Raw genomic sequence first — 26,424 nt, forward strand, 5'->3', positions numbered from 1 at the left:
ACCTGCACTAGGCCTGAAGGCAAACTTTTAGCCACAGCTGCTTTGCGTCATCTTTTACAATCTGAGGTTATATTCCCTTTTCACGATGTTGATTTGGTTTAAATCTTCTCACCTTTGTTAACATCTGATACCTTCTATCTCTTGTACTAAGGGCTGAAATGAAAGAAGGGGAGGAATCTAATGTGTTGAGGTAAATTCAGAGCAAATTGATTTCCCTGATGCTGCCTGCATCACAGTCACGTCCAAAGCGATCAATAGGTTTTTAGATATTAAGAGAATTGCAGGTTGTAGGGTTAGTGTGGGGAAGACTGCTCTGAGTGTAAAATTGGCCATTCATCTCAAAGTGGGGAAGCAGGGATACAGGAGTGAATGGCCTTCTTCTGATTTCATTTGTTGTGCTGCAGTTAGGAGTTAAGGTTGAAAACATCTGTGAGGGATGTTAGTTGAAACACCCTGGGTTACTGACATCCATTGAATGTATGCTTGCTTCTGGCAGATGAGGTTGATTAATGGATTTGTGGACGAACCAAATCTCCTGCGATATCACGGCGTTGTGGCAACTGAACTGTCCCATGAGCTGGAGAAGACTCAACCGGGCCTCCTGGTAGTTGCGTTTGTAGCTCTACTGAGAAGTAACAAAGTCACCCTCGAGGAGGCTGAATTATTCTTCAAGGTTTGCTTGCATTTTAAAAAAATATGTCGTAATTGTTTGTGGAATTTTATGTTTGCCAGCAGCAAAGAATTTAGATTAGTGATGCTGGCATTTACTAGTTAATTTTAACATGATTCGTAGAATCATAACAGCAGAAAATCAGACCCTCAACCCATTGAATCGTGTAGAATTGATTTTTTATTTTCACATGTACTGAGATAGAGTGAAAAAATAGTCTTGTCTTTACAGATCAGATCATTACACAGCATGGTGAGGTAGAACAAGAAAAAATGATAAGAATGCAGAATAAAGTGGAACAACTACAGGGAAAGCACAGTGCAAGTAAATAATAAGGTACAAGACCATAACGAGGCTGACTGAGCTTCTATCATACTAGGGAACCATTCAATAGTCATATAAACAACCATTTACACATCCCACTCTCTTTTCCTATGTTCCCAGCAATCTCTTCTGGACTCCCACTCACCTCGAGACCGGGGGCAATTTACCAGCCTGCATATTTGTGGGAGGAAACCCAAGTGTTTGAAGGAAACCCATAAGATTACGGAGAGAACCTCCTCACGTACAGCACCAGAGGTTGGAACTACCTGACTTACTGGAGCTATGAGGCAGGAGCCCTACTAACTGTGACACTCTGATACCCAAATACAGGATAAGCACATATGGAAAATGTCTGTACTAATTCACAACGAATGGAACCAAATTTATCTTCAGGGAGGATGCTCAACATGCAGAACTTTTGCTTGTATTATTAGAAAAAGTAACTGCATCCTGCACTATTGGTCACATGTATCCCAGTAAACTTGAGGTCTTCTGTAGCCATCCTGTGAGTGAGGTGAGCCGTAAACAATGACCAGACCGTTGGATGATGCATCCTGAGGCCTACAACAGCTCATGCTTGTTCTTAAGAGTCATAGAGCACTACAGCACAGAAACAGACTCTTTGGCCCATCTAGTCTGTGCTGAAGCATTGAACTGCCTAGTCCAATCAACTTGCAGCCAGGCCATACTCCATACTCCTCCCATCCAAGTACCTATCCAAGTTTCTCTTAAATGTTTAAATCAACTGTGCGTCCACCACTTGTGCTGGCAGCTCATCCCACACTCTCACCACCCTCTGAGTGAAGAGGTTCCCCTTCATTTTCCCCTTAAACATTTCACTTTTCAACCTTAACCCATGACTTCGAGTTCTAGTCTCACCCAACTTCAGTGGAAAACACAAAAAAAAAAGTCGCAGATGCTGGAAATCCAAAGCAACACACACAAAATGCTGGAGGAACTCAGCAGGCCAGGCAGCATCTATGGAGAAGAGTAAACAGTCAACATATTGGACGTGGACCCTTTATCATGCAGGCCCGATGAAGGATCTCAGCACAAAACATCAACTGTTTACTCTTTTCCATAGCATTTTGTGTGTGTTGCTCAGAGGAAAAAGCTTGCTTGCATTTACTCTGTCTATACCCTCATAATTTTGTATATCTCTAGCAAATCTCACCTCATTCTTCTACACTCTATGGAATACAGTCCCAACCTATTCAGTCTTTCCCTATAACTTAGGTCCTCAAGTCTGGGCAACATCCTTGTAAATTTTCTCTGCACTCTTTTAATCTCATTTACATCTTTCTTGTAGTAGGTGACCAAAACTGGACACAATACTCCAAATTAGCATCACCAATGTCTTACACAATTTCAACATAACATCCCAACTCCTGTACTTAGTACATTGATTTATGAAAGCCAATGTGCCAAAAACTTTCTTTACAGTCCTATCTACCTGTGATGCCACTTTCAAGGAATTATGGATCTGTATTCCTAGATCCTTGTGTTCTACTGCACTCTTTAGTACTCGTATCGCTACCTGTGTGAGATCTACTCTGGTTGTCTTCCCAAAACGCAACACCTCACACTTGCCTGCATTAAATTCCATCTGCCATTTTCAGCCCATTTCACTTGCTGATCCAGATCCCACTGCAAGCTTTGATGGACTTCCCAGTTGTCCATCACATCCACAGTCTTGGTGTTATCAGCAAATTTGCTGATTCACTTAACCACATTATCATCCAGATCATTGATATAAATGACGAACAACAGAGGACCCATCACCAATCATTCCAGCACATCACTAGTCAGAGAGGCAACCATCCACTACCACCCTCTGGCTTCTCTCACAAAGCCAATGTCTAATCCAATTTATTACCTCATCTTGAATGCCAAGTGACTGAACCTTCTTGATAAACCCCCATGCGAGACCTCATCAAATGCTTTGAAAAAGTCCATGAAGACAACATCCACTGTCTTGCCTTCGTCAATTTTGCAGTTAACTTCCTCAAAACTCTTAAGACATGACTTACCATGCACAAAGCCACGTTGACTATTCCTAATCGGTCCCTGTCTATGCAAATAGTTATCTATCCACTCCCTTAGAATACCTTCCAATAACTCTTCCCCCAACTGATGTCAGGCTCTCGGGCCTATAACTTCCTCGCTTATTTGTAGAGTCTTTCTTAAACAATGGAAAACATAAGCTATTCGCCAATCTTCTGGCACCTCACCCGAGGCTAAAGATGTATTAAATATCTCTGTTAAGGCCCCTGCAGTTTCTGAACTAGCCTCCCACAGGGTTCAAGGGAACATATTGTCAGGGCCTGGTGATTTATCCACCCTAATTTGCCTCAAGGCAGCAAGAATCTGCTCCTCTGTAATCTGTATAGGGTCCATGACCTCATTGCTACATTGCCTCACATCTATAGACTCTGTGTATGTCTTCTGAGTTCACTGTTTAAATGTCCGATTAAAATCAATTGAAATTAAAACAAATTTTAAGTATTAAGTTAGTAAGGTTAATTTTTGAAACCATCGAACTCAGTTAAAGAAAAACACGGGCAATCAGTGAAATAAATGAAATTAAGAAAACCTGACTAAATGTTACCTTTTAATGAAAGTCAATAATCTTATTCACATGTATCAGTTCATTTCTGGTTGCCTCATTATAGGAAGGATGTTGAAGCTTTAGAGTGGGTGCAGAGGAGATTTACCAGGAGATTTACTTATCCTCTCTGGATTCGCAAAAATGTGTTTTGAGGGGAGGTTCACTGAGCTGGATAGGTATCTGAATAGTGGGGTTATGGGTGGCTATGGTCCAGGTGCATGTCAATGGGACAAGGCAGTTTAAATGGTTCAGCATGGAGTAGATGGGCTGAAGGGCCTGTTTCTGCACTGTACTTTTCTATGACTCTTAAGCTCAGCCTATTTTTCTTTGCAACAAAGGAGAATGAGAGGTGATTTGGTAGAGGTCTGTAAGAGGTATAGATTGAGTGCCCTTTTTCCCACAGCACGTTGGCTAAGGTGATTGGGGCAAAGTATGGGGGCATATCAGAGGTAGGATTTTTACACAGGGTGATAAGTGCATGGGGTGGTGGTAAAGGCAGATACATTAGGGGTATTTAAGAGATGCGTGGATAGGCACATGGATGAAAGAAAAATAGAAGGCTATGTGGGAGGGAGACGTTAGATTGACCATAACATCGATCTGGAAGTAGGTTTAAAAAGTTGTTACAACATCAGTTGGCCATAATTATGTATATAACCTGTTCTTTAAAGTCACTCAGGTCAGAAGCAAACTCTTTGGCCCACCTTGCCCACACAAGTTCCCATTTATACTTATGCCATTTACCAGCACTCAGTCTGTGATCTTTCCGTCTTGGCAATTCGAAAGCTCATATGGGTACTTTTCTAATGTGTGTGCATCTGCCTCCACCGCCTTCTCAATAAGTATGGTATGCTCCAGATTGCAATTGCCCTTTGGGTGGGAAAAAATCTTTCATTTCCTCAGATTCCCTTTTAACCCTTTTGCTTCCCACTTCAAACATACGCCCTCCAATTTGAGATCAATCCACTGTGGAACATTTTCTCACTATCTGTGTGCTTCATAGTGCAGGTTGTATCAGATCTCCCACCAACCTTAAAGACAAAGATTAGCTTTATTATTTGTCCATGTACGTTGAACCATACAGTGAAATGTGTCATTTGTGTCGACAACCAACTTAATTCGAGGATGTGCTCGAAGAAGCAATATCCATCTAACTCTTCTCTGCAATCTCTTCAGTGTATTCATGTCCTTTTTTTGAGGGAGTATAGCACAAAGAAATCTTGAGTCGGTCATAATCCTTCAGCTTGGCGAGAGAGTAGCTACCCGACAATAAGCAAGCAATCATAAGACTCTACAATAGTGTAGGAGCATGGCTTATCATACCTCTGCCAGCTGTTTGACTGTCATCTGATAAATCATACTCACTTGCTTTGTTAGGCCATGTCTTTGTAAAGTTTCTCTTTTTAAGAAGTACATTTTGAACGACAGTTGGACAGGCATATGGAATCAGACTCGGGTTTAATAACACAGATCTATGTGGTGAAACTTGTTGTCCTTACGTTAGCAGTACATTGTAATATATAATAGAGAAAAAATCTGGTTTATATATATATGCTAAATGAAATAAGTAGTGCAAAATAGGAAATAATAGAGATAGGGTAGTGTTCATGGATTCAATGTCCATTTACAAATCGGACGGCAGAGGGGAAGAGGCTGTTCCTGAATCGCTGAGTGTATGCCTTCAGGCTTCTGTACCTCCTACCTGATGGTAACAATGAGAAGAGGGCATGCCCTGGGTGATGATTCTTAATGATGGATGCTGCCTTTTTGATGCGTCGCTCCTTGAAGATGTCCTGGATAGTGCGAAGGCTAGTGCCCATGATGGAGCTGACTAAGTTTACAACTTTCTGTAGCTTTAAAAATGCAGATGTTTTATGGTCCAAATGTGGGCAATGGACCGTTTGGGCTGTTTTTGAGCAGTGTGATTTTATGAATTGGTGACTCTCTTCAGTATCAGGTTCGCCTTCTATCACTCCCCCACAGACTTCACAATCCATATGATAACAAGTTCTGCAGAGACAAGATCATCCCTTAGCTCCATTGTACGTTATATCTTTCCTTTGGTTGACATCCTAATGTAGAGGTCAATGCATACACTTGTATTAAACCTTCTACCAGCTGCCACTGCTCCAAAGAGAAAATTCCCAATTCTCCTTAATTCCATTCCAGAGAATTGCCGAGTTCTTGCCAAGGCCTTTCCATTCCCTCAGAAGTATGGCTCTTGATGTTGAAGTCTCAGCAATATCTTCATGGCTCTAAAGATGAAGATTAGCTTTATTTGTCACGTGTGCATCAAAACATATAATGAAATGTGTTATTTGCATCAAATCAAATTAGCAAGAATTGTGACAAGTGTCTCCAGTATTCCAGCACCAATATAGCATGCTCACAACTCACTAACTTTAACTGTACTTTGGATGTGGGAGGAAACCAGAAGACCCAAAAGAAACCCATGTGGTTACTGAGAAGATGTACAAACTACTTCCAGATGGTGGCAGGAACCCCAATCCACTACACTTCGGTGCCACCCCTGACTGAAACATCTTACTAATAACAACAGATTGGGTCTTTCTGTGGAAGAATTCATAGTTCAAGTTCAAAGTAAATCTATTATTCAAGTACATATGCAATATGTAACCTTGTACAACCCTGGGGTTTGTTTGTTCTCTGGTGGTTAGGTACCAGCTTTGATATCACTGCCAATGGAAATGTTTGCTTTTCCACGGCCTTGGCTATTTTGAAGGAGTCGAGTAAGCATAAATGGAACTGTCAAAAGAAGTGAATGTTCCTTGTTTATTATTAACTAGGAAAGGTAATGATGCTGAATAAAGTTATTGTTGTATAAGGGGCCTTTTGGTCCATTGTGTTGATGCCAGCACTTTGAAAGTTCTCCAGATAGTCCCACTCCTCATCCCTTTCCGTGCTTTTAATCTGCCTTTCTTTTATTTAATTTGATGGAAATGAGTGCAGTGAGAGTTGTAAAGCAGATGGGCAGCTTGCAACCAAACCATGTCACCTTTTTATCCAATCAACCCCAACCCATTTGTGCAAAGTATATTTGGCCATAAGCTACTTCCTCAGGACTCAAAAGAAAGTTATCATGTCCCTGTCAATTCTTACCAATTTTTATGAATACATCATCAAAACCTCGGATGTGTGACAACTGCACTGCATGTGACATAAGAAACTGCAGAGAGTTGTGGACACAGCTCAGTCTATCACAAAAATCAGCCTCCCCTCCATGGACTCTGTCTATACTTTTAAGCCAGCGTAATCAAAGGCCCACACCCACAACAGACACTCTCTCTTCTCCCTGCTTTCATTGGGCAGAAGATGCAAAAGCCTGAAATCATATGGCAACAGGCTCAAGGGCAGCTTCCAGCCACCCTCCAAATGAAACTATTAAATGGTTCCCTAGTATGTACAATGAACCTTGATGCAATAGCCACAATGAATTGACAGCTGACGCAATAGCCACAGCTCTACACACTGTCCTTACACATCTGGAGAAGAAGGATGCTTATGTGAGGATGCTGTTCTTGGACTACAGTTCAGCATTCAACACCATTGTTCCATACAGCCTCAACAAGAAGCTCAGAGACCTCGGCCTTGTGCAGCTGGATCCTGGACTTACTGTCAGAACGCCAGCAGGTTGTAAGAGTGGATTCCCTCACCACCACCTCTCTGACTCTCAATATAGGAGCCCCTCAGGGCTGTGTACTGATTCCCCTCCTTTACTCCCTGTATACCCACGACTGTGTCGCCACCCACAGCTCCAATCTGCTAATTAAATTTGCTGATGACACATCATTGATTAGCCTTGTCCCAAACAATAACGAGGTGGCCTACAGGGAAGAAGTCACCTCTCTGACACAGTGGTGTCAAGAAAACAACCTCTCCCTCAATGTCGCAAAAACAAAGGAGCTGGTTGTGGACTACAGGAGGAATGGAAACAGGCTAACTCCTATTGACGTCAATGGATCTGGGGTTAAGAGGGTAAACCGCTTCAAGCTCCTTGGCATCCACATCACCGAGAACCTCACATGGTCTGTGTATACCAGCTGTGTGGTGAAAAAGGCACAACAGCACCTCTTTCACCCTAGACGATTGAGGAAGTTTGGTATGGGCCCCCAGATCCTAAGAACTTTCTACAGGGGCACAATTGAGAGCATTCTGACTGGCTGTATCACTGCCTGGTATGGGAACTGTACCTCCCTCAATCGCAGGACTCCGCAAGGAGTGGTGCGGACAGCCCAGCGCATCTGTAGTTGTGAACTTCCCATGATCCAGGACATTTACAAGGACGGGTGTGTAAAAAGGGCCCGTAGGATCACTGGGGACCCAAACCATTCCACCCACATTATTCTACTCCAGCTGCTGCCATCCAGGAAGTGGTACTGCAGCATAAAAGCCAGGACCAACAGGCTCTGGGACAGCTTCTCCCACCAGGCCATCAGTCTGATGAACTCATGCTGATTTGAGTGTACTCTATATTGCATTGACTATTATATTTATTATAAATTACTATGTTTTGCACATTGCACATTTAGATGGAAACGTAACGTAAAGATTTTTCCTCTTCATGTATGTGAAGGACGTAAGAAATAAGGTCAATTCAATTCAATACCTCATTATAATCTTGCACTTTATCATTTACCAGCATTACAATTTTCCTGTCACTGTTACACTTTATTCTGCATTGTCATTGTTTTACCTTGTTCTACCTCGCTATTTAGCTGTTTCCATGTTGGGTGACAATTAAACTTCAACTTGAATGCACCATGTAAGGATCTGATCTGCATACAAGTCATGTTTTTTCACTGTATCTCGGTGCATGTGACAAAAATAAACCAATGCCAACAGAGCTTAGCACTTCCCAGCTGGAATTTGCATTCCCTTGAGCTAGGGAATTGATTTTCCAGGTTTCCCTATCCCCTTCATCATGTTGCCAGGTCTTCTCCTGTCACCCATATGCATGTTGTCCCTGTGTTTTCTCTTCAAAACGCCACCAGTTCACGTGCCAGAAATGTGTCCACAAACCGAGTTCCCCAATGGTAAAAATCCCACCGATCCGTGGGCCGTGATAAGCCGTGGAGGGCCAATTTACAGGAATGTCGCCAGGACTCGAGGAGCTCTGTTATAGGAAAAGGTTGAATAGGTTAGAACTCTATTCCTTGAAGCTCAGGAGAATGAGGGAGATCTTGTAGAGAGAGAGATATGCATTTACAAGGGGCATAGATAAGGTGAATGTTTACTGGCTCTTTCTCCCGTAGGTTGGGTGAGACTAGAACTAAAGGTCATGGATTTACAGCGAAAGGTGAAATATTTAAGTGGAACCTGAGGTGGAACTTACTCGCTCAGAGGATGTTGATTATGTGGAAGCTGTCAGCAGTGTAGTAGATGCAGGTTCAGTTATAACATTGAAGAGAAATTTGGTGGGTACAGTGCCTGTATTTTAAAAAAAAGTATTCACCTCCCCTTGGAAGTTTCCATGTTTTATTGTTTTACAACATTGAATCGCAGTGGATTTAATTTGGCTTTTCTGACATTAATCAACAGAAAATGACACTTTTGTGTCAAAGTGAAAGCAGATCTCTACAAAGTGATCTAAATTCACTACAAATACAAAACATAAAATAATTGATTGGATAAGTATTCACCGTCTTTGTCAATATTTAGTAGACGCACCTTTGGCAGCAATTACAGCCTCGAGTCTGTGTGGATCGGTCTCCTATCAGCTTTGCACATCTGGACACTGCAATTTTTCCCCATTCTTTACAAAACTGCTCAAGCTCTGTCAGATTGCATGGGGATCATGAGTGAACAGCCCTTTTCAAGTCCAGCCACAAATTCTCAATTGGACTGAGGTCTGAAGTCTGACTCGGCCATTCATGGACTTTTAACTTTATTGTTATTAAGCCATTCCTGTGTAGCTTTGGCTTTATGCTTGGGGTCATTGTCTTGCTAGAAAACAAGTTTTCTCCCAAGTGGCAGTTCTCTTGCAGACTGCATCAGGTTTTCCTCCAGGATTTCCCAATATTTTGCTGCACTCATTTTACCCTCCACCTTCACAAGCCTTCCAGGGCTTGTTGCAGTGAAGCATCCCCACAGCATGATTCAGCCACCACCATGCTTCACGGTAGGGATGGTGTGTTTTTGATGATGTGCATTGTTTAGCTTATGCCAAACATAGCATTTAGTCTGTGACCAAAAATCTCAATTTCAGTTTTCATTATTCGATAGAACTTTCCAGCTGACTTCAGAGTCTCCCACATGCCTTCTGGCAAACTCTAGCCGAGATATCATGTGTGTTTTCTTCAGCAGTGGCTTTATCTTTGCCGTTCTCCCATAAAGGTGTGACTGGTGAAGCACCCAGGCAGCAGTTTTGTATGTGCAGTCTCTCCCATCTCAGCCACTCCTCCAGAGTTGTCATAGGTCTCTTGGTGGCCTGCCTCACTAGTCCCCTTCTTACACAGTCACTCATTTTTTGAGGATGGCCTGCTCTAGGCAGATTTACAGCTGTGCCATATCTTTTCCATTTCATGATGATTCACTCCAAGGTACTTCAGTGACTTGGAAATTTTCTTGTCTCCATCGCCTGACTTGTGCTTTTCAATAACCTTTTTTCAGGGATGCTTTTGTCTTTTGTCTTCACGGTGTAGTTTTTGTCAGGATAAATGACTCGCCAGCAGTTGGACCTTCCAGATACAGGTGTATTTTTACCACAATCAACTGAAACACCTTGACTGCACACAGGTCTCCAAAACCGATCTCCATTTAATTAATTATGTTTCTTCTAAAACCAACAGGTTGCACCATTGATGATTTGCTGTGTAATACTAAAGGGGGTGAATACTTATGCGATCAATTATTTTGTGTTTTATATTTGTAATTAATTTAGATCACTTTGCAGAGATCTGTTTTCACTTCGACTTGAAAGAGTATTTTTCTGATGATCAGTGTCAAAAAAGCCAAATTAAATCCAGTGTGATTCAGTGTTGTAAGCTATTAAACATGATAACTTCCAAGGGGAGTGAGTACTTTTTATAGACACTGTACTTGGATGGGAGGGGTATGGACACAGGTAGAGGGAATTTGGGCAGAAGACCTATGAACAGTCTAGTTGGGGCAAAGTGCCTTCTACCATGACTCTGTATTTCCAGTTGCCATTCTCTCAAGTGTCTGCTAGCTGGAATTGGATCAAGTAACTGGATACCCTGATGGTATTATTACACCATGAGTGTGGGTGGGAGGTGTCAGAGTAACGGCTAAAAAACCTGTTTTGGTACGGTCGACAGGGACTCTGTGGTAAGAGTGACAAAGACAATGTGGCAGAGAATCCGCAGATGCTGGTTGACTTCTGGGAAACCGCATTGATATCCTGCACCGACGACGTGATGATCGAAGTCCTTCTGATGAAGCTGGTGTCCGTGTACCTCCACAGGACAGCCCAGAGGATAAAGCCCGACCGGAAACCATTGAAAACAGTGGATGAGCTGGTATGTCCCTGCCTTCCCCATTGTCCAGAGTTCAACTGAATCTGCAAAGGCACTCACAGTCGGAGGACTCAGGGTACACTGGAGCTATGCGGCTTACCTACTGCATTAGATTCATTTATTTGTTCATCACACGTACGTCAAAACATACAGTGAAATGCTTCATCTGCGTTAACAACCAACACATCCTAATGATATACTGTTAGTGTTGCCACACATTCCAGCGCCAACATAGCATGCCCACAATGTTTGGCCTCTAACTGTATGTTGGGAATACACAGCCTCCAACAGCAGCCCCACTGTTACCTGCCCATGCAGCAAGCTGATTACCTGGGCACTTCCATTGTAATATGTGGGAGGGGGGAAAATTGACTACAAGAATATTGACAATAGTTTGAATGTATGTTATGTGAAGTAATAATACACTGGCGTAGAAATGTTGGACCGATGTTCAAAATACATTTGTTACCATATACTACCTTGAGAATCATTTACTTATGGACATTTTCATGAATACTTCCCATAGAAAAATTGGGAAATAGGCAGATGATTATGAGCCAAATTTTTGCAGATGTTATACTGATCACGCTGCCAAGTAATGAACCTACTCAAAGTTCAAAGAAAATATGTTACTGAAGTATGTACATATATCATCGTATACTACTCTGAGATTCATATTTTGACAGTAGAATAAAGAAATACAAATTGCACAAAGCCAATGTGCAAAAGAAAACAAACTGCAAATACAATCATTAATAATAAATGAATAAATAACTTATACTGCGAATGAGTTCTAGAGTCCTTCAAAGTGAGTCCATAGGTTGCCTGGTTTGGAAACACCAATGCCTTTGGGAAAACTTACAAAAAGTGATGGATACAGCCCAGTCCATCGCAGGTAAAGCCCTCCCCAACACTGAGCACGTTTATACGAAGCATTGATGCATGAAAGCAGCATCCATCATCACGGACCCCCACCACTCACAACGTGCTCTCTTCTGCCATCAGGAATAAGGTACTGGACCCTCAGGACTCACACTACCAGGTTCAGGAACAGTTATTACCCCTTAAGCATCAGGCTCTTCACTCAACGGATAACTTCACTCAACTTGTCACATCATTGAAAAGTTCCCTCAACCTGTGGACTCACCTTTAAGGATTCTTCCTCTCATGTTCTCGATATTTACTGCTTGCTTATCTATCTATTCAATCTATCCATTATTATTTCTTTTTGTATTTGCCCTGTTGTTTAATTTTGCTTACTGGTTGAACAAAAAATAAATGGTCTTTCATTAATTCCATTATGGTTATGATTCTATTACGGATTTACTGAGTATGTCTGCAAGAAGGTTAATCTCAGTGTTGTATATTGCTACATATACATACTTTGATAAGTTTACTTTGAACTTTGGAATGAACTCCTGGAAGGCTGGCACCTAGGAAAGCTGTAGTACCATTTTAGCAGAGGAATTTCACCCTACTGATTAGTTCCTGCATTTGATGCTCAACCAGAGAGTAATCCCATAATGACCACCAGCTCCATTCCCTAGCTTAGGATAACCATACATGCAGAATATACTTGTATTTACTGCCGGCTCAGAAATGATATAAATCCCTGTATATAATTATCAAGAAAGCCCCAAACTAATCTTAATTGCTCTTTTCAAACAGATCAGTTCATGTGGTCATTTTGGGAAGATTTTCTCTTGGATCCACACTATCAATGCCTCCAATACTGAACCACAAGGTCCTTCAGAAGATCTGCAGAAATTGCAGGTTGGTGCAGGGTTTCTTTTCTGCAAAGCGTAATTCAGAATTCATAGTGCATATCACTAACCGTGGTTTACCAGCTGACGAAGATATTTAAAAAGGCAAACAAGCATTATTTCAGTTTAAGCAAGAAGCATGTAGCAGCTTTAGAAGATCTGAGAGAGGGGTATTCCCATTTGAGTGTCTGTGAGTGAATCTGGATTAGAGTAGAACATGGTGTTCTGTATTTTTAATTAGTTGTAAATACATGAAGTATGATTGACTACCTTTGTGTCCCAGATGGTTCATTAATATAAAATATCTTCTCTCCGGGGGAAAAAACTTTTGGATTACAGTACTGTGCAAAAGTCTTAGATAGATTATAGATATCTAAGACTTTAGCATAGTCTCTATATTTGTCATGTGGAGCAGAGGTCGAGTTTGTAAATCTGACAAGAGCAAAGGATGTTGGGAATAGTGAGAGTGTGGTGCCGCGCGCGGGCAGAGTGTGGGACAGGAGGCAGAGGAGAAGTGGGGGGTGGCATGGGTGCAGACACACCCACCTGCTGAGACCATAAGACCATAAGGTATAGGAGCAGAATTAGGCCATTCAGCCAATCAAGTTTGCTCTGCTATTCACCATGGCTGATCCCGGATCCCACTCAACTCCATACACCTGCCTTCTTCCCATATCCTTTGGTGCTGTGACCGATCAGGAAGCTAAAAACTTCTGCCTTAAATGTACCCACAGTCTTGGCCTCCATTGCAATCTTTGGCAGAGCATTCCACAGATTCACTACTCTCCAACTAAAAAGATTCCTCCTTACCTCTGTTCTAAAGGGTTGCACCTCTATTTGAGGCTGTGCCCTTTAATTATGGATACTCCACCATGGGAAACATCCCCTCCACATCCACCCCTATCTAGTCCTTTCAATATTCAGTAGGTTTCAATGAGACCAGCCCCCCCCACACACATTCTTCTAAATTCCAGTGAGTACAGGCCCAAAGCTGCCAGACGCTCCTCATATGTTAACCCCTTCATTCCCAGAGTCATCTTCATGAACTTCCTCTGGACTCTCTCCAATGACAGCACATCCTTTCTGAGGTATGGGACCCAAAGCTGTTGACAATACTCCAAGTGCAGCCTGACTAGTGTGTTATAAAGCCTCAGCACTATCTCCTTGATTTTGTATTCAATTCCCCTTGAAATAAATGCCAACATTATGTTTGCCTTCTTTACCAAAGACTCAGTCTGTAAGTTAACCTTCTGGGAGTCTTGCAAGAGGACTCCTAAGCCCCTTTGTACCTCTGATAACTCCCCACTTAGATAATAGTCCGCATTATTGTTCCTTTTACCAAAATGCATTAATATACATTTCTCAACGCTGTATTCCATCCACCACTTTTTTGCCCAATCGTCCAATTTGTCTAAGTCCTACTGCAATTGCATTGCTTCCCCTCCACCCATCTTCACATTGTCCGCAAACTTTGCCACAAAGCCATCAATTCCATTATACAAATCACTCTCAAACAACGTGAAAAGCAGTGGTCCCAATCCTGATGCTGAGGAACACCACTAGTCACTGGCAGCCAACCAGAAAAGGCCCCTTTTATTCTCACTCACTGCCTCCTGCCTGTCAGCCATTCCTCTGTCTATGCCAGTATCTTTCCTGTAACACCATCGGATTTTATCTTGTTAAGCAGCCTCGTGTTGCACCTTATCAAAAGCCTTCTGAAAGTCCAAGTAAATGAGATCCACTGCCTCTCCTTTGTCTACTCTATTTGTTACCCCCTCGAAGAACTCTTAATAGATTCGTCAGGCAAGAAACCATGCTGACTTTGACTTAATTTATCATTAGTCTCCAAGTAACTTGAAACCTCATCCTTAGTAATAGTCTCCAACACTTTCCCAACCACTGAGGTTAGGATAAATGGCTTTCTTTTGTCTTCCTCCCTTTTTAAAGAGTGGAGTGACATTTGCAAACTTCCACTCCTCTGGGACTATGCCAGAATCAAGTGATTCTTGAAAGATCAAGTCCAATGCATCTTCAGCAACCTCGCCCAGGACTCTGGGATGTAGTCCTTCTGGCCCAGGTGATAACAGACAGACATACTTTATTGATCCCAAGGGAAATTGGGTTTCGTTACAGCTGCACTAACCAAGAATAGTGAAGAAATATAGCAATATAAAACCATAAATAATTAAATAATAAGTTAATCATGCCAAGTGGAAATAAGTCCAGGACCAGCCTATTGGCACAGGGTGCCTGACACTCTGAGGGAGGAGTTGTAAAGTTTGATGGCCACAGGCAGGAATGACTTCCTATGTCGCTCAGTGTTACATCTCGATGGAATGAGTCTCTGGCTGAATGTACTCCTGTGCCTAACCAGTACATTATGGAGTGGATGGGAGACATTGTCCAAGATGGCATGCAACTTGGACAGCATCCTCTTTTCAGACACCACCGTCAGAGAGTCCAGTTCCACCCCCACAACATCACTGGCCTTACGAATGAGTTTGTTGATTCTGTTGGTGTCTGCTACCCTCAGCCTGCTGCCCCAGCACACAACAGCAAACGTGATAGCACTGGCCACCACAGCCTCGTAGAACATCCTCAGCATCATCCGGCAGATGTTAAAGGACCTCAGTCTCCTCAGTAAATAGAGACGGCTCTGACCCTTCTTGTAGACAGCCTCAGTGTAATCACCTTAAGATCTTTGAGTTTGTCTAGCACATTTTCCTTCATAATAGCAATGGCACTCACTCCTGCTTCCTGCCACTCACGGATCTCTGGCACGCTGCTAGTGTCTTCCTCAGTGAAAACAGATGCGAAGAACCCATTAAGTTCATCTATCATTTCTCTGTTCCCATTACTACCTCATCAGCATCATTTTCCAGTGGTCTAATATCAACTCTCACCTCCCTTTTGTTCTTAATATAACTAAAAAAATTTTGGTATCCTGTTTTATATTATTGGCTAGATTCCCCATATATTTCATTTTTTCCCTTTTTATAGCTTTTTGGTTGCCTTTTGTTGGATTTTAAAAGCTTCCCAATCATCCAACTTCCCACTCACTTTTGCTATTTTATATTCCCTTTCCTTGGCTTTTATGCAGTCCTTAATTTCCCTTGTCAGCCAAGGTTGCCTAACCCTGCTATTTGGGAACTACTTTTTCTGTGGTACATATCTGTCCTGCACCTTGTGAACTATTCCCAGAAACTTCTGCCATCTCTGCTCTGCTATCTTCCCTGCCATTATCCTCCAGTCTAGCTGGGTAAGTTCCTCTCTCATGCCTCTGTAATTCCATTTATTCCATTGCAATACTGATACATGTGACTTGTGCTTCTCTCTCTCAGATCACTGTCTCCTAAGGGTTCCTTACTATAAAGCTCCCTAATTAGATCCGGGTAATTACACAACACCCAAGTAGGCCCAAGCACAAGCTGATCTAGAAAGCCATCTTGTAGGCATTCAACAAATTTCCTCTCTTGCAATCTAACACCAACCTGATTTTGTATATTGAAGTCCCCCATTACAATCATGTCATTAGGCTTCCCCAGCTCACTTTGCAACCTCAACCCTACATCTTGGCTACTAATTGGAAGCCTATATATGATTCCCGTAATGATTTTTTTACCCTTGCAGTTTCTTAACTCCACCCACAAAAATTCAACGTTCTCTGACCTTATGTCACCTCTTTTTAAAGATATAATTCCATCCCTCACCAACAGAGGCACACCACCACCTCTGCCTTCCTGCCTGTCCTTTCAATTCGAAGTATATCCTTTGATGTTAAGCTCCCAACTATGGCCTTCCTTCAGCCACGACTTACTGATGCCCACAACGTCATACCGACCAATCTCTTATTGCGCCACCTTATTTAGAATGCTACACATACTTAAATACAGAACTTCCAGTTCCGCATTTGTACCCAATCATTGGTTTGTCTGTCCTTGCATTCATGTTACGTCCATCATCTATGTGTAATCCTGCTGGCTCATCCTCGGCTCTATCCCTGTGGTATATTAGTTCAAACTGCTCCCAACAGCTCTGGTACACCTGCCCACAAGGATATTGGCTCCCCTCAGATTCAAGTGCAATCCCTCCCTTTGCTGCAGGTCCCACCATGACCCTGAAGAGGTCCCAATGATCCAGAAATCTGAATCCCTGCCCCTTGCTCCAATTCTTCAGCCACACATTTATCTGCCACCTCATTCTATTCCTATCCTCACTGTCATGTGGTACATGCAGCAATCCCGAGATTACACCAGGCAAGGTCATTTGATTCCAAACAATTAGTTTATTGGTCATTACAGTATGTTTTCCTGGTGTTTACCACTTCCTCCACTCTCTTTTTCCTTTTCCCAACCATGATTCCCTTCTCCCTGCCCCTTTTTTATTTCAGTCCACAGTGGAGACCCATTATCAGAATCAGGTTTTGTTATCAATCGTCTAGGTCATGAAATGTGATTTCTTTGTGACAGCAGTACAGTGCAATACATAAAATTACTACAGTCCTGTGCAAGAGTCTTAGGCACACTAAGACTTCTGCACAGTACTGTACTTACACTGACCCTTAAGACTGCCTCTAGTCTTCATTTATGTGATACTTCAATTGGTCTACCTGTTCAATATCCCCTCACTGCTCCATTTAGTCCCAGCACAAACTTTACTCACTCCCACCCTGATTTTCCCTTTCTCCATGGTGCATGTGTATATCCTCTGAAGGTAGAAGACCATAAGACCAGCTTATATGATGAGCTAAGTTCTTTGTTCTGATATTCAGGGCATGAGAGTATACGAGGTGAAGGCCGGAGATTGGGGCTGAGAAGGAAAATGGATCAGTCATGATGAAATGACAGAGCAGACTCGATGGGCCAAATGGACTAATCCTGCTCCTATATCTTATGGTCTCATGATGTTCAAGATGAAATGACTTTGATATGTTTTGCCCACAGTTGGGCAAAGATGTTTGGCTTCACATCTAGCGAGGCTGTGCCTTGCTAAACAATCCCACACCAGGGCAATCCCTCTTCTTAAGGTTTTCACGCCCCTCTGCGTTCAGCAGCGAGTAACAGAAATTGAAAAGGCCCCTAAGGAGTAGAGATAGGTCCGGGACTTTACACGCATTTTGGAATCTTACGAATATTTCTTTCATTTTATTCATAGTCCATTCTGTGCGGTTCTTCAATCGAAATAACTTCTGTTCTTCACCTTCTGCAACTCCTGCCTGATGATGACCTGACGGCACTGAGTATCCATGCGTTGTGTGACACCAGACTGGGCAAATGCGAGCATGTAACTGACCTTCTCCTCGACCGATGCCCTGAAGCGCTTCTACCGTTTGCCACCTGTGAGATGCAGCAGGGGAACCAGGTTTGCCTCAATCACTTTCTCCAATCTTTCAGGTGTATCGGATAGGGAAGTGGATTCATTGAAAACATGGGACACGGGAGGCCACTCAGTCCAGAAGGACCAAATCTTACTTTCCATCACTGAGACAAGCCTCTTCCAATAAACATGGGAGCAGTAATTAAACATGATCGTTTGTCTCTACTATCCCCTGCAAAGCAACTACTCGAGTTCAGTTGGCAGGTATCTCCAGGTGTTTATTAATTTGTCCAAGTTTAGCAAAGGTAACTCACAAACTCTTCTGAACCCTCCTCCAAGTAGTCATAGTCAGTCCCACCTTCCTGTGAAACCAGGAACTAAAAATCCCATGAGAGTAGATAGAGGAAGGGAGAGTGTTCTCCATTTTACCTTCTTCCTGCTGTCTGTGGAATGGAAACAGGAGAAATGGTAAAGTGGGTGAGCCATTTGTCCTCCTGTGCTAGCTCCACACCTCAGTAAGATCATAGCTGCTGTTTCTTCTCAGTGCCAGTTTCCTGCTTTATCTCTTGATATCCAAGAACCTAACAAACTCTATCAAATCTCACGTACAAACAAGCTGGATGAACTCAGCAGGTCGGGCAGCATCCATGGAAACGAACAGTCAACGTTTCGGGCCGAGACCCTTCGTCAGGACTGAAGGAGGAGGGGGCAGGGGCCCTATAAAGAAGGTGGGGGGGGGGAAGGTACAGGTGAAAAACCAATCAGAGGAAAGATCAAGGGGTGGTGGAGGGGAAGCAGGGAGGGGATAGGCCGGAGAAGTGAAGAAGGAATGTAAGGGGAAAGCACTATGGGTAGTAGAAGAAGGCAGAATCATGAGAGAGGTGATAGGCAGCTAGAAGAGGAGGCAGAGTGACAGTGTGATAGGGGAAGGGAGAAGGAGGGAATTGCCGGAAGTTGGAGAATTCGATGTTCATGCCAAGGGGCTGGAGACTACCCAGACGGTAGATGAGGTGTTGCTCCTCCAACCTGAGTTTGGCCTCATTATGGCAGTAGAGGAGGCCATGTATGGACATATCCGAATGGGAATGTGAAGCAGAGTTGAGGTGGGTGGCAACCGGGAGATCCTGTCTGTTGTGGCGGACGGAGCGGAGGTGCTCAACGAAGCGGTCTCCCAAGCTGCGTCGGGTCTCGCCGATGTCACCAGATGCAATAGATACCCCAACAGACTCACAAGTGAAGTGTTGTAGGCAATTGCAATCTATTGCGTAGGCAACACTTCACTTGTCACTCTGCCTCCTCTTCTAGCTGCCTATCACCTCTCTCATGATTCTGCCTTCTTCTACTACCCATAGTGCTTTCCCCTTACATTCCTTCTTCACTTCTCCAGCCTATCCCCTCCCTGCTTCCCCTCCCCCACCCTTGATCTTTCCTCTGATTGGTTTTTCACCTGCACCTTCCCCCTCCCCCCACCTTCTTTATAGGGCCCCGGCCCCCTCCTCCTTAAGTCCTGACAAAGGGTCTCGGCCCGAAACATTGACTGCTCCTTTCAATGGATGCTGCCTGATCTGCTGAGTTCATCCAGCTTGTATGTACGTGTTGATTTGACCACAGCATCTGCAGTGTACTTTGTGTTTTCTATCAAATCTCCCCTCATTCTCCTGCACTCTGGGAAATAAAGTCCTAACCTATTCAACATTTCCATATAACTCAACCTCATCTCCTAACAACATCGCTGTAAATTTTCTCTGCACTCTCTCAATCTTATTGACATCTTTCCTGTAGGTAGGTGATCAAAACTGTACACACTACTTCAAATTAGGCCTTAGCAATGTCTTAAAAAAAACTTCATCCTTAAAAATGGACCACCGAGGTCTAGCTAACTGGCCTGTAGTTTCCTGTCTTTTCCATGCCTCCCTTCTTAAAAAGTGGTGTGACTTGCAATTTCCCAGTGGAACCATTCCAGAATATAGCGATTCTTGAAAGATCCCAGCTAATGCCTCCACAATCTCTCTAGCCACCACTTTCAGAAACCTGGGGTGTAGTCCATCCATTCCAGATGAATTCTCTACCTTCTGACCTTTTGGTTTCTCAAACACTTTTTGCTTAGTAATAGCAACTGCACTCACTTCTGCCCCTTACACTCTTGAATTTTTGGCATTTTGCTGGCATCTTCCACAGCGAAGGCTGACACAAAATACTTACTGAGTTAGTCTGCCTCTTCTTTATCCCCCCCCACTGCTACCTTTCCAGCGTCATTTTCCAGCAGTCCAATAATCCACTCTCGTCTCTCTAAAACTCTTCATATATCTGAAAAAAAACACTTTTGGGAATCCTGTTTTCTATCAATTGGCTGGGTTACCTTCGTTTTTCATCTTTTCTCTCTTTATGGCATTTTTAGTTGTCATCTGTTGCTTTTTAACAGCTACACAATCCTCTAACTTCCCATGAATATTTGTTGTATTATATGCCCTCTCTTTTGCTTTTATACTGTCTTTGAGTTCTCTTGTCAGCTCGTCCTCTCCTGAGAATACTATTTCATCCTTGGGATTTATCCATCCTGTATGTTCGGAATTGCTGCCAGAAACTCTTGCCATTCTTGTTCTGCCGTCATTCCTACTAATATCCCTTTCTCATCAACTTTGGCCAGCTCCTCTCTCATGCCTCTGTAGTTTCCTTAACTCCACTGTAATACTGATACATTATCTTTTCCCTTCCAGACTGCAGGGTGAATTTGATCATATTATGACCATTGCTTCCTAAGGATTCGTACCTTAAGCTCCCTAATGCAATCCAGTTCATTACACAACACCCCATCCAGAATTGCTCTCTCCGTAATGGGCTCAACCACAAGCTGCTCTAAAAAGTCATCTCTTAAGCATTCTACAAATTCCATCTCTTGGGATCCGGCACCAATCCGATTTTCCCAATCTACTTGCACATTGAAATGGACAAATAATAATTGTCCGTTTAACATGACTTTTCTATCTCCCATTGTAATTTGTATCCCACATTTTAGCAACTATTTGGAGGCCTATATATAACCTCCACCAGGGTTCGTTTTACCTTTGCAGTCTCTCAACTCTACACACAAGGATTCTGCATCTTTTATTTACCATCTTATGGAACAGAATTGTCCCTATCCTTCTGCTTTCCAACTTGATTAAAATAAACATTCCACCAACTCAGCCGAGATTCCCTCCATTGAGGTAACACCCAGCTTTTCTGCTTTCAGCCTCTGTGGTGGAAGAAGCTGTTGCCTGAACTTTGTGAGCGAATAAGAGGAGACGGAAGAGAAAATAAAATCCTGGTGTCTTCACTGCAGGGTACGTACTTGTATCTCTCTCCTTTCTAGTAATTGATATAGTTTGAAAGTACAAAAGCCTGAACGACCAGGCTCAAGTACAGCTTTTACTCCACTGTTTTAGTATGAGAAAATGGACTCTTAACCTCACAATCTACTTTGTTTTGGCCTTCCACTTTATTGTCCACCTACACTATCTCTATAACTGTAACAATATATTCTGCATTCTGTTACCATTTTCCTTTGTACTCCCCATTGCACTGATGTGATTGGATGGTGGCATGCGAAATAAAGTATTTTCACTCTTCCTTGTCAAGTCAAGTCAAGTTTATTGTATATAATGTATATAACCATATAATATATATAGAAATGAGGCGTTTGTCCGAACCAGTGTGTAAAGCACAGTATTGCTCGTAACACACGATAATTTATGAAGTTAAAGATAAAATCTAGAGATGAATTACGCATAAATAGCAAACCAAAGTGCATAAATTAAATATTGTAAGGTGCGGAACAGATTACCCAGTGACACGTTGAATACGATGCGGCAGTGGTCTGAAGAAAGAAACTGTTTCCCATCCTAACCATTCTCGTTTTTATGCATTGGAGTCTCCTGCCTGATGGCAGAAAGTCAAAGAGGATGCTGTGTGGGATCCTTAGTAATGCAAAGGCCCTGCGTATGCAGCGCTCCTGATAAATCAGAATCAGGTTTATTATCAGCAACGTGTCGTGAAATTTGTTAACTTAGCAGCAGCAGTTCAATGCAATACATAATATAGAAGAAGAAGAATAAATAAATAAATGATAGTATACATATATTGAATAGATTAAAAATCGTGCAAAAACAGAAATAATATATATTAAAAATGTGAGGTAGTGTTCACAGGTTCAATGTCCATTTAGGAATTGGATGGCAGAGGGGAAGAAGCTGTTCCTGAATCGCTGAGTGTGTGCCTTCAGGTGTCTGTACATTCTACCTGATGGTAACAGTGAGAAAAGGACATGCCCTGGGAGCTGGAGGTGCCTTTCTGAGACACCGCTCCTTGAAGACATCCTGAGTACTTTGTAGGCTAGTACCCAAGATGGAGCCGACTAAATTTACAACCCTCTGCAGCTTCTTTCAGTCCCCGATGGATGGTAGGGAGAGCCCTATGATGCTCTGAGCTGTTCTGACATTCCTTTGTAGGGTCTTCCAGTCCAATGCTCAGCTGCTCCTGTACCAGCTGAAGTTGCAGCTTGTCAGGGTGCTCTCAATGTGCTCCTGTAAAATGCAGTTAAGATGGGGGTGGGGGTGGGGGTAGGGAGCCTCGCTTGCCTCAATCTCCTTAGGAAGTGGAGGCACCACTCGCTGCTGTGTCTTCTTGTTCAGGGAGGTGATATTAAGGGCCCAGGTGAGGTCATCCATGATGTGAATTCACAGGTACTTGGTGTATTTAACCCTTCCTGCAGAGGAGCCACATACTCGCAGGGGGGAATGGTTCGTCTGTACCTTCCTGAAGTTCGCTATGATTTCCTTGGTCTTCTCCACTTTCAAGCTTGAGTTTTCCTTCTCACACCAATCCACCAGCCACTCCACTTCCTCTCTACATACATCTCAATATACGCGACGATGGTAAACCGATTTACCCTATCACTGCCTCTAACTACATTTCAGAAGTGTTCTTTGGCAAATGGTCTTTTGGTTTGTCCTGGTGTTGTAAAGGGCTAAAACCTTTTGTCGCACAAACCAGTTCCTGAATGGTAATTTATTTGTTTTACCTTCCTAAGTACACTGACAGTTTTCTATTTTGCCCACATCTCTGGTGGTTAATTGTCCCTCGGTGCTTGGAAATGGTTGCAGGGTTTTGAAGTGTCTATTTTTATGGAAGCACAGGCCGTTCAGCAGCCCCTTGGACCTGCCTCTCAATTCAATACCACTGATCATCCACGTCAGTGTCCTCTTCTTGCCCTCTCTCAGGGCAGGAGACCTGGGTTCTATTTCTGCCACTAGCTGTAAGTAGTGTGCATGTTTTCCCCGTGACCACATGGTTTTCCTCCTGGTGCTCGGGTTTCCTCCCAGAGTCCAAACATGTACCAATTGGAAGGTTAATTGGTTATTATAAACTGCCCTGTGATTAGGCTAGGATTAAAGTGGGAGATTGCTGGGCAGCGATGTGGCTTGAAGGTAATATTACTATATATATAATATAGTATATAATATATATATTACTAAAATTTTAAATTTTATGTATTGCACTCTATTGTTGCTGCAATACAACAAATTTCACAACATGTCAGTGAAAATAAAACTGATTTTGATTCAGTGTTCATGCTGGTAATAACTATCTCCTTAACACGAGACTTGTGCAGTCTTCATATCAGATTAATTTCAAACAAGAGAAGATCTGCAGATGTTTGAAATATGAACAACACACACAAAATGCTGGGGGAAATCAGCAGGCCAGGGAGCATCTATGGAAAAGGGTGAACAGTCGACATTTCGGGCCAAGACCCCTTGGCAGGACTGGAGAGAAGAAGCTGAGGAGTAGATTTAAAAGGTGGGGGGTAGGGGAGAGAGAAACACAAGGTGACAGGTGATACCAAAAGGGGGGTGCGGGGGAATGGAGTAAAGAGCTGGGGAGCTGATTAGTGAAAGAGATACAGAGTGGAGAAGGGTGAGTCTGACAGGAGAAGACAGAAAGCCATGGAAGAAAGAAAAGAGCACCAGAGGGAGCTGACGGGGAGGCAAAGAGATAAGGAGGGAGAGGGAAAAGGGGATGGGGAATGGTGAGGGGGGGCATTACCGGAAGTTCGAGAAATCAGTGTTCATGCCATCAGGTTGCAGGCTACCCAATCACAAACGAGAAAATCTGCAGATGCTGGAAATTTAAGCAACACGCAAAAAGTGCCAGAGGAACTCAACAATGTATCTTCTAACCTGCGACAATACCACACAAAACATCGACTGTACTTTATTCCATAGATGCTGCCTAGCCTGCTGAGCTCCCCCTGCATTTTGTGTGTGTTTATCAGATAAATTTGACTGTTTTGCTCTTTTTCTGACGTGTTTGTGTCTGCCCCACCAGAGACCCTGATGGTGGTAGCTGCCATTCTCCCACCCCTGGATTTTCTGAGAGTGCTGCCTGACGATGGTGTTGCTTCATTTTTCCTACCTTACCTTCTGGAGTGCAGCAGGAAGAGCTCGATCACGTGACTTGCAGCACGCAATGGGCAGCGGGCAGCTGTGCTGTGTGTTCTCGGGAGCTCGGGAGGGAGCAGCGTTATTGTGCCTTGATTCCTGTGCAGCATGCAACTGCAGCCCGATGCAAGTGTGGACTGGAATTGCGAAGGTCAATGTAACACTTATCGTAGGAAAACCTAGCAGGAAACTTGGCCCCCATGCAGTGCACCTATGGACACCACACACCTGGGAGCAGAAACTCACACCAACGCGACAGGCTCACTGACTGTAGCTAACACACTCTTGTGACAATCCCCACCATACCTACAACTGTAATACTGAGCACTTGAGTGTCAGGGTTCATGTGTGAACTTCACTGGAATTTCTCCTGACTGATTAGCATGTTTACTCAGTCATTTATCTGAAGTAGGTTCTCTTTGAGTTTTCAGAAACTTTCCTTGAATTTGCCCTAATATTATCCACAATGGTGAAACCCAATTGCTAGATGTAAGACCACCTGTCTCTGAAAAGCTGGGATAACAAATCTATTACTACTTTGCTTCATAATGCCATGGATTGTAAAAGGTAACTTTCCTATTCCTTCTTATCTAACAACAAACCTGTGTCCCTGTCTGAGAAGATTATTTACATTTCAGTGACCTGTAGAATAATTGAACCATTGAGACTCTTTTCACTTTCTGTGTATTTAACCAATTATTTATTTATGCTGTTGATATTTCGCATCATGTTGACATGGGTGTCAGAGATTGAATCTGTTTTGAACCATTACCCTTTTAGCCAAAGAGCCACGATTTTTTTTAGATTAGGACAATGGTAATACTATTAAATTTTACTTTACTGGTTTTGCACTCATCTAATCATGATGGACTAATTAGTTTACAAACTTGTTGCCAGGTGAATGTTGAGACGAGAGTGCAATAAAATTCGGTAGCGAAACTTTTCAAGCTGAATGCTTTCCAAGTTCAAATTTATTGTCGTCTGACTGTACACAAACCCAACCAAATGGAACAACTTTCCTCCAGAAAGTGGTGCACCTGCAAAACCATACATACATATGGTAAATAACTTGCTGTCCTAGTGATGAGACCTTGCTGGTGACAGGGTTTTCATTAGTCTCACAACCTGAGGGAAGAAGCTGTTACCCAGTCTAGCAGTCCTAATCCAGATGCTTCTGTGCCTCTTCCTGACGGTAGTTGGTCAAAGAGATTGTGGGATGGATTGTAGGGATCCTCAACAATGCTTCAGACCCTTTGTCTGCAGCCTTCAAAGTAAATACCACAAATGGGGAGAAGGAGATCCCAATGATTCTCTCAGCAGTTTTTACTTCCCTATATAGGGCCTTGCAGTTTCTGTACCACACAATGATGCAGACTGACAGGACACTCTTGATAATGCTCCTGTAGAAAGTTATTAGAATTTGGGGGTGTGGTGCCTTACCCACCTCAATCTCTTCGAAGCATAGATGCTGCTGCACCTTCTTGACTAGTGAGGAGGTGTTGTGGGTCCAGGTCAGGTTGTCAATTATGTGCACATCATGGGACTTTGGCTGTGTTGTGGAAAGAGTGAAGAGCGTCGTGATGTGTGGTAAGAGTGGCCAACCCATGCCTTCCTGAAGACCACGATCAACTCTTTTGTCTTGTCCATATTGAGACTCGGGTTTGACAAGCCACTTTACCTCATAATGCCGACTCATAATTGTTGCTGACGAGGCCAACTACAGTCGTAATACAGTCATAGAGAAGTCCAGCACAGAAACAGGCCCATC

At 43.0% G+C, this 26,424-nt stretch overlaps 1 protein-coding gene across 3 annotated transcripts in view; it reads left to right on the forward strand.

Moving 5' to 3' along the window:
• The window catches only part of hps3 (HPS3 biogenesis of lysosomal organelles complex 2 subunit 1), a 67,487-nt gene extending 41,878 nt beyond the window's left edge, over nucleotides 1-25,609 (forward strand). For all 3 annotated transcript variants that reach the window (XM_073041572.1, XM_073041573.1, XM_073041574.1), the window contains 6 exons: nucleotides 497-673; nucleotides 10,901-11,101; nucleotides 12,767-12,871; nucleotides 18,016-18,222; nucleotides 21,410-21,500; nucleotides 24,544-25,609. In XM_073041572.1, the coding sequence (XP_072897673.1) occupies nucleotides 497-673; nucleotides 10,901-11,101; nucleotides 12,767-12,871; nucleotides 18,016-18,222; nucleotides 21,410-21,500; nucleotides 24,544-24,671 (909 nt within the window). In that variant the 3' untranslated portion in view covers nucleotides 24,672-25,609. The remainder of the gene's footprint in view (nucleotides 1-496; nucleotides 674-10,900; nucleotides 11,102-12,766; nucleotides 12,872-18,015; nucleotides 18,223-21,409; nucleotides 21,501-24,543) is intronic.
• The last annotated feature ends 815 nt before the right edge of the window (nucleotides 25,610-26,424 follow it).

This window comes from Hemitrygon akajei, chromosome 3 (assembly GCF_048418815.1).
Source record: "Hemitrygon akajei chromosome 3, sHemAka1.3, whole genome shotgun sequence".
Taxonomy (NCBI): domain Eukaryota; kingdom Metazoa; phylum Chordata; class Chondrichthyes; order Myliobatiformes; family Dasyatidae; genus Hemitrygon; species Hemitrygon akajei.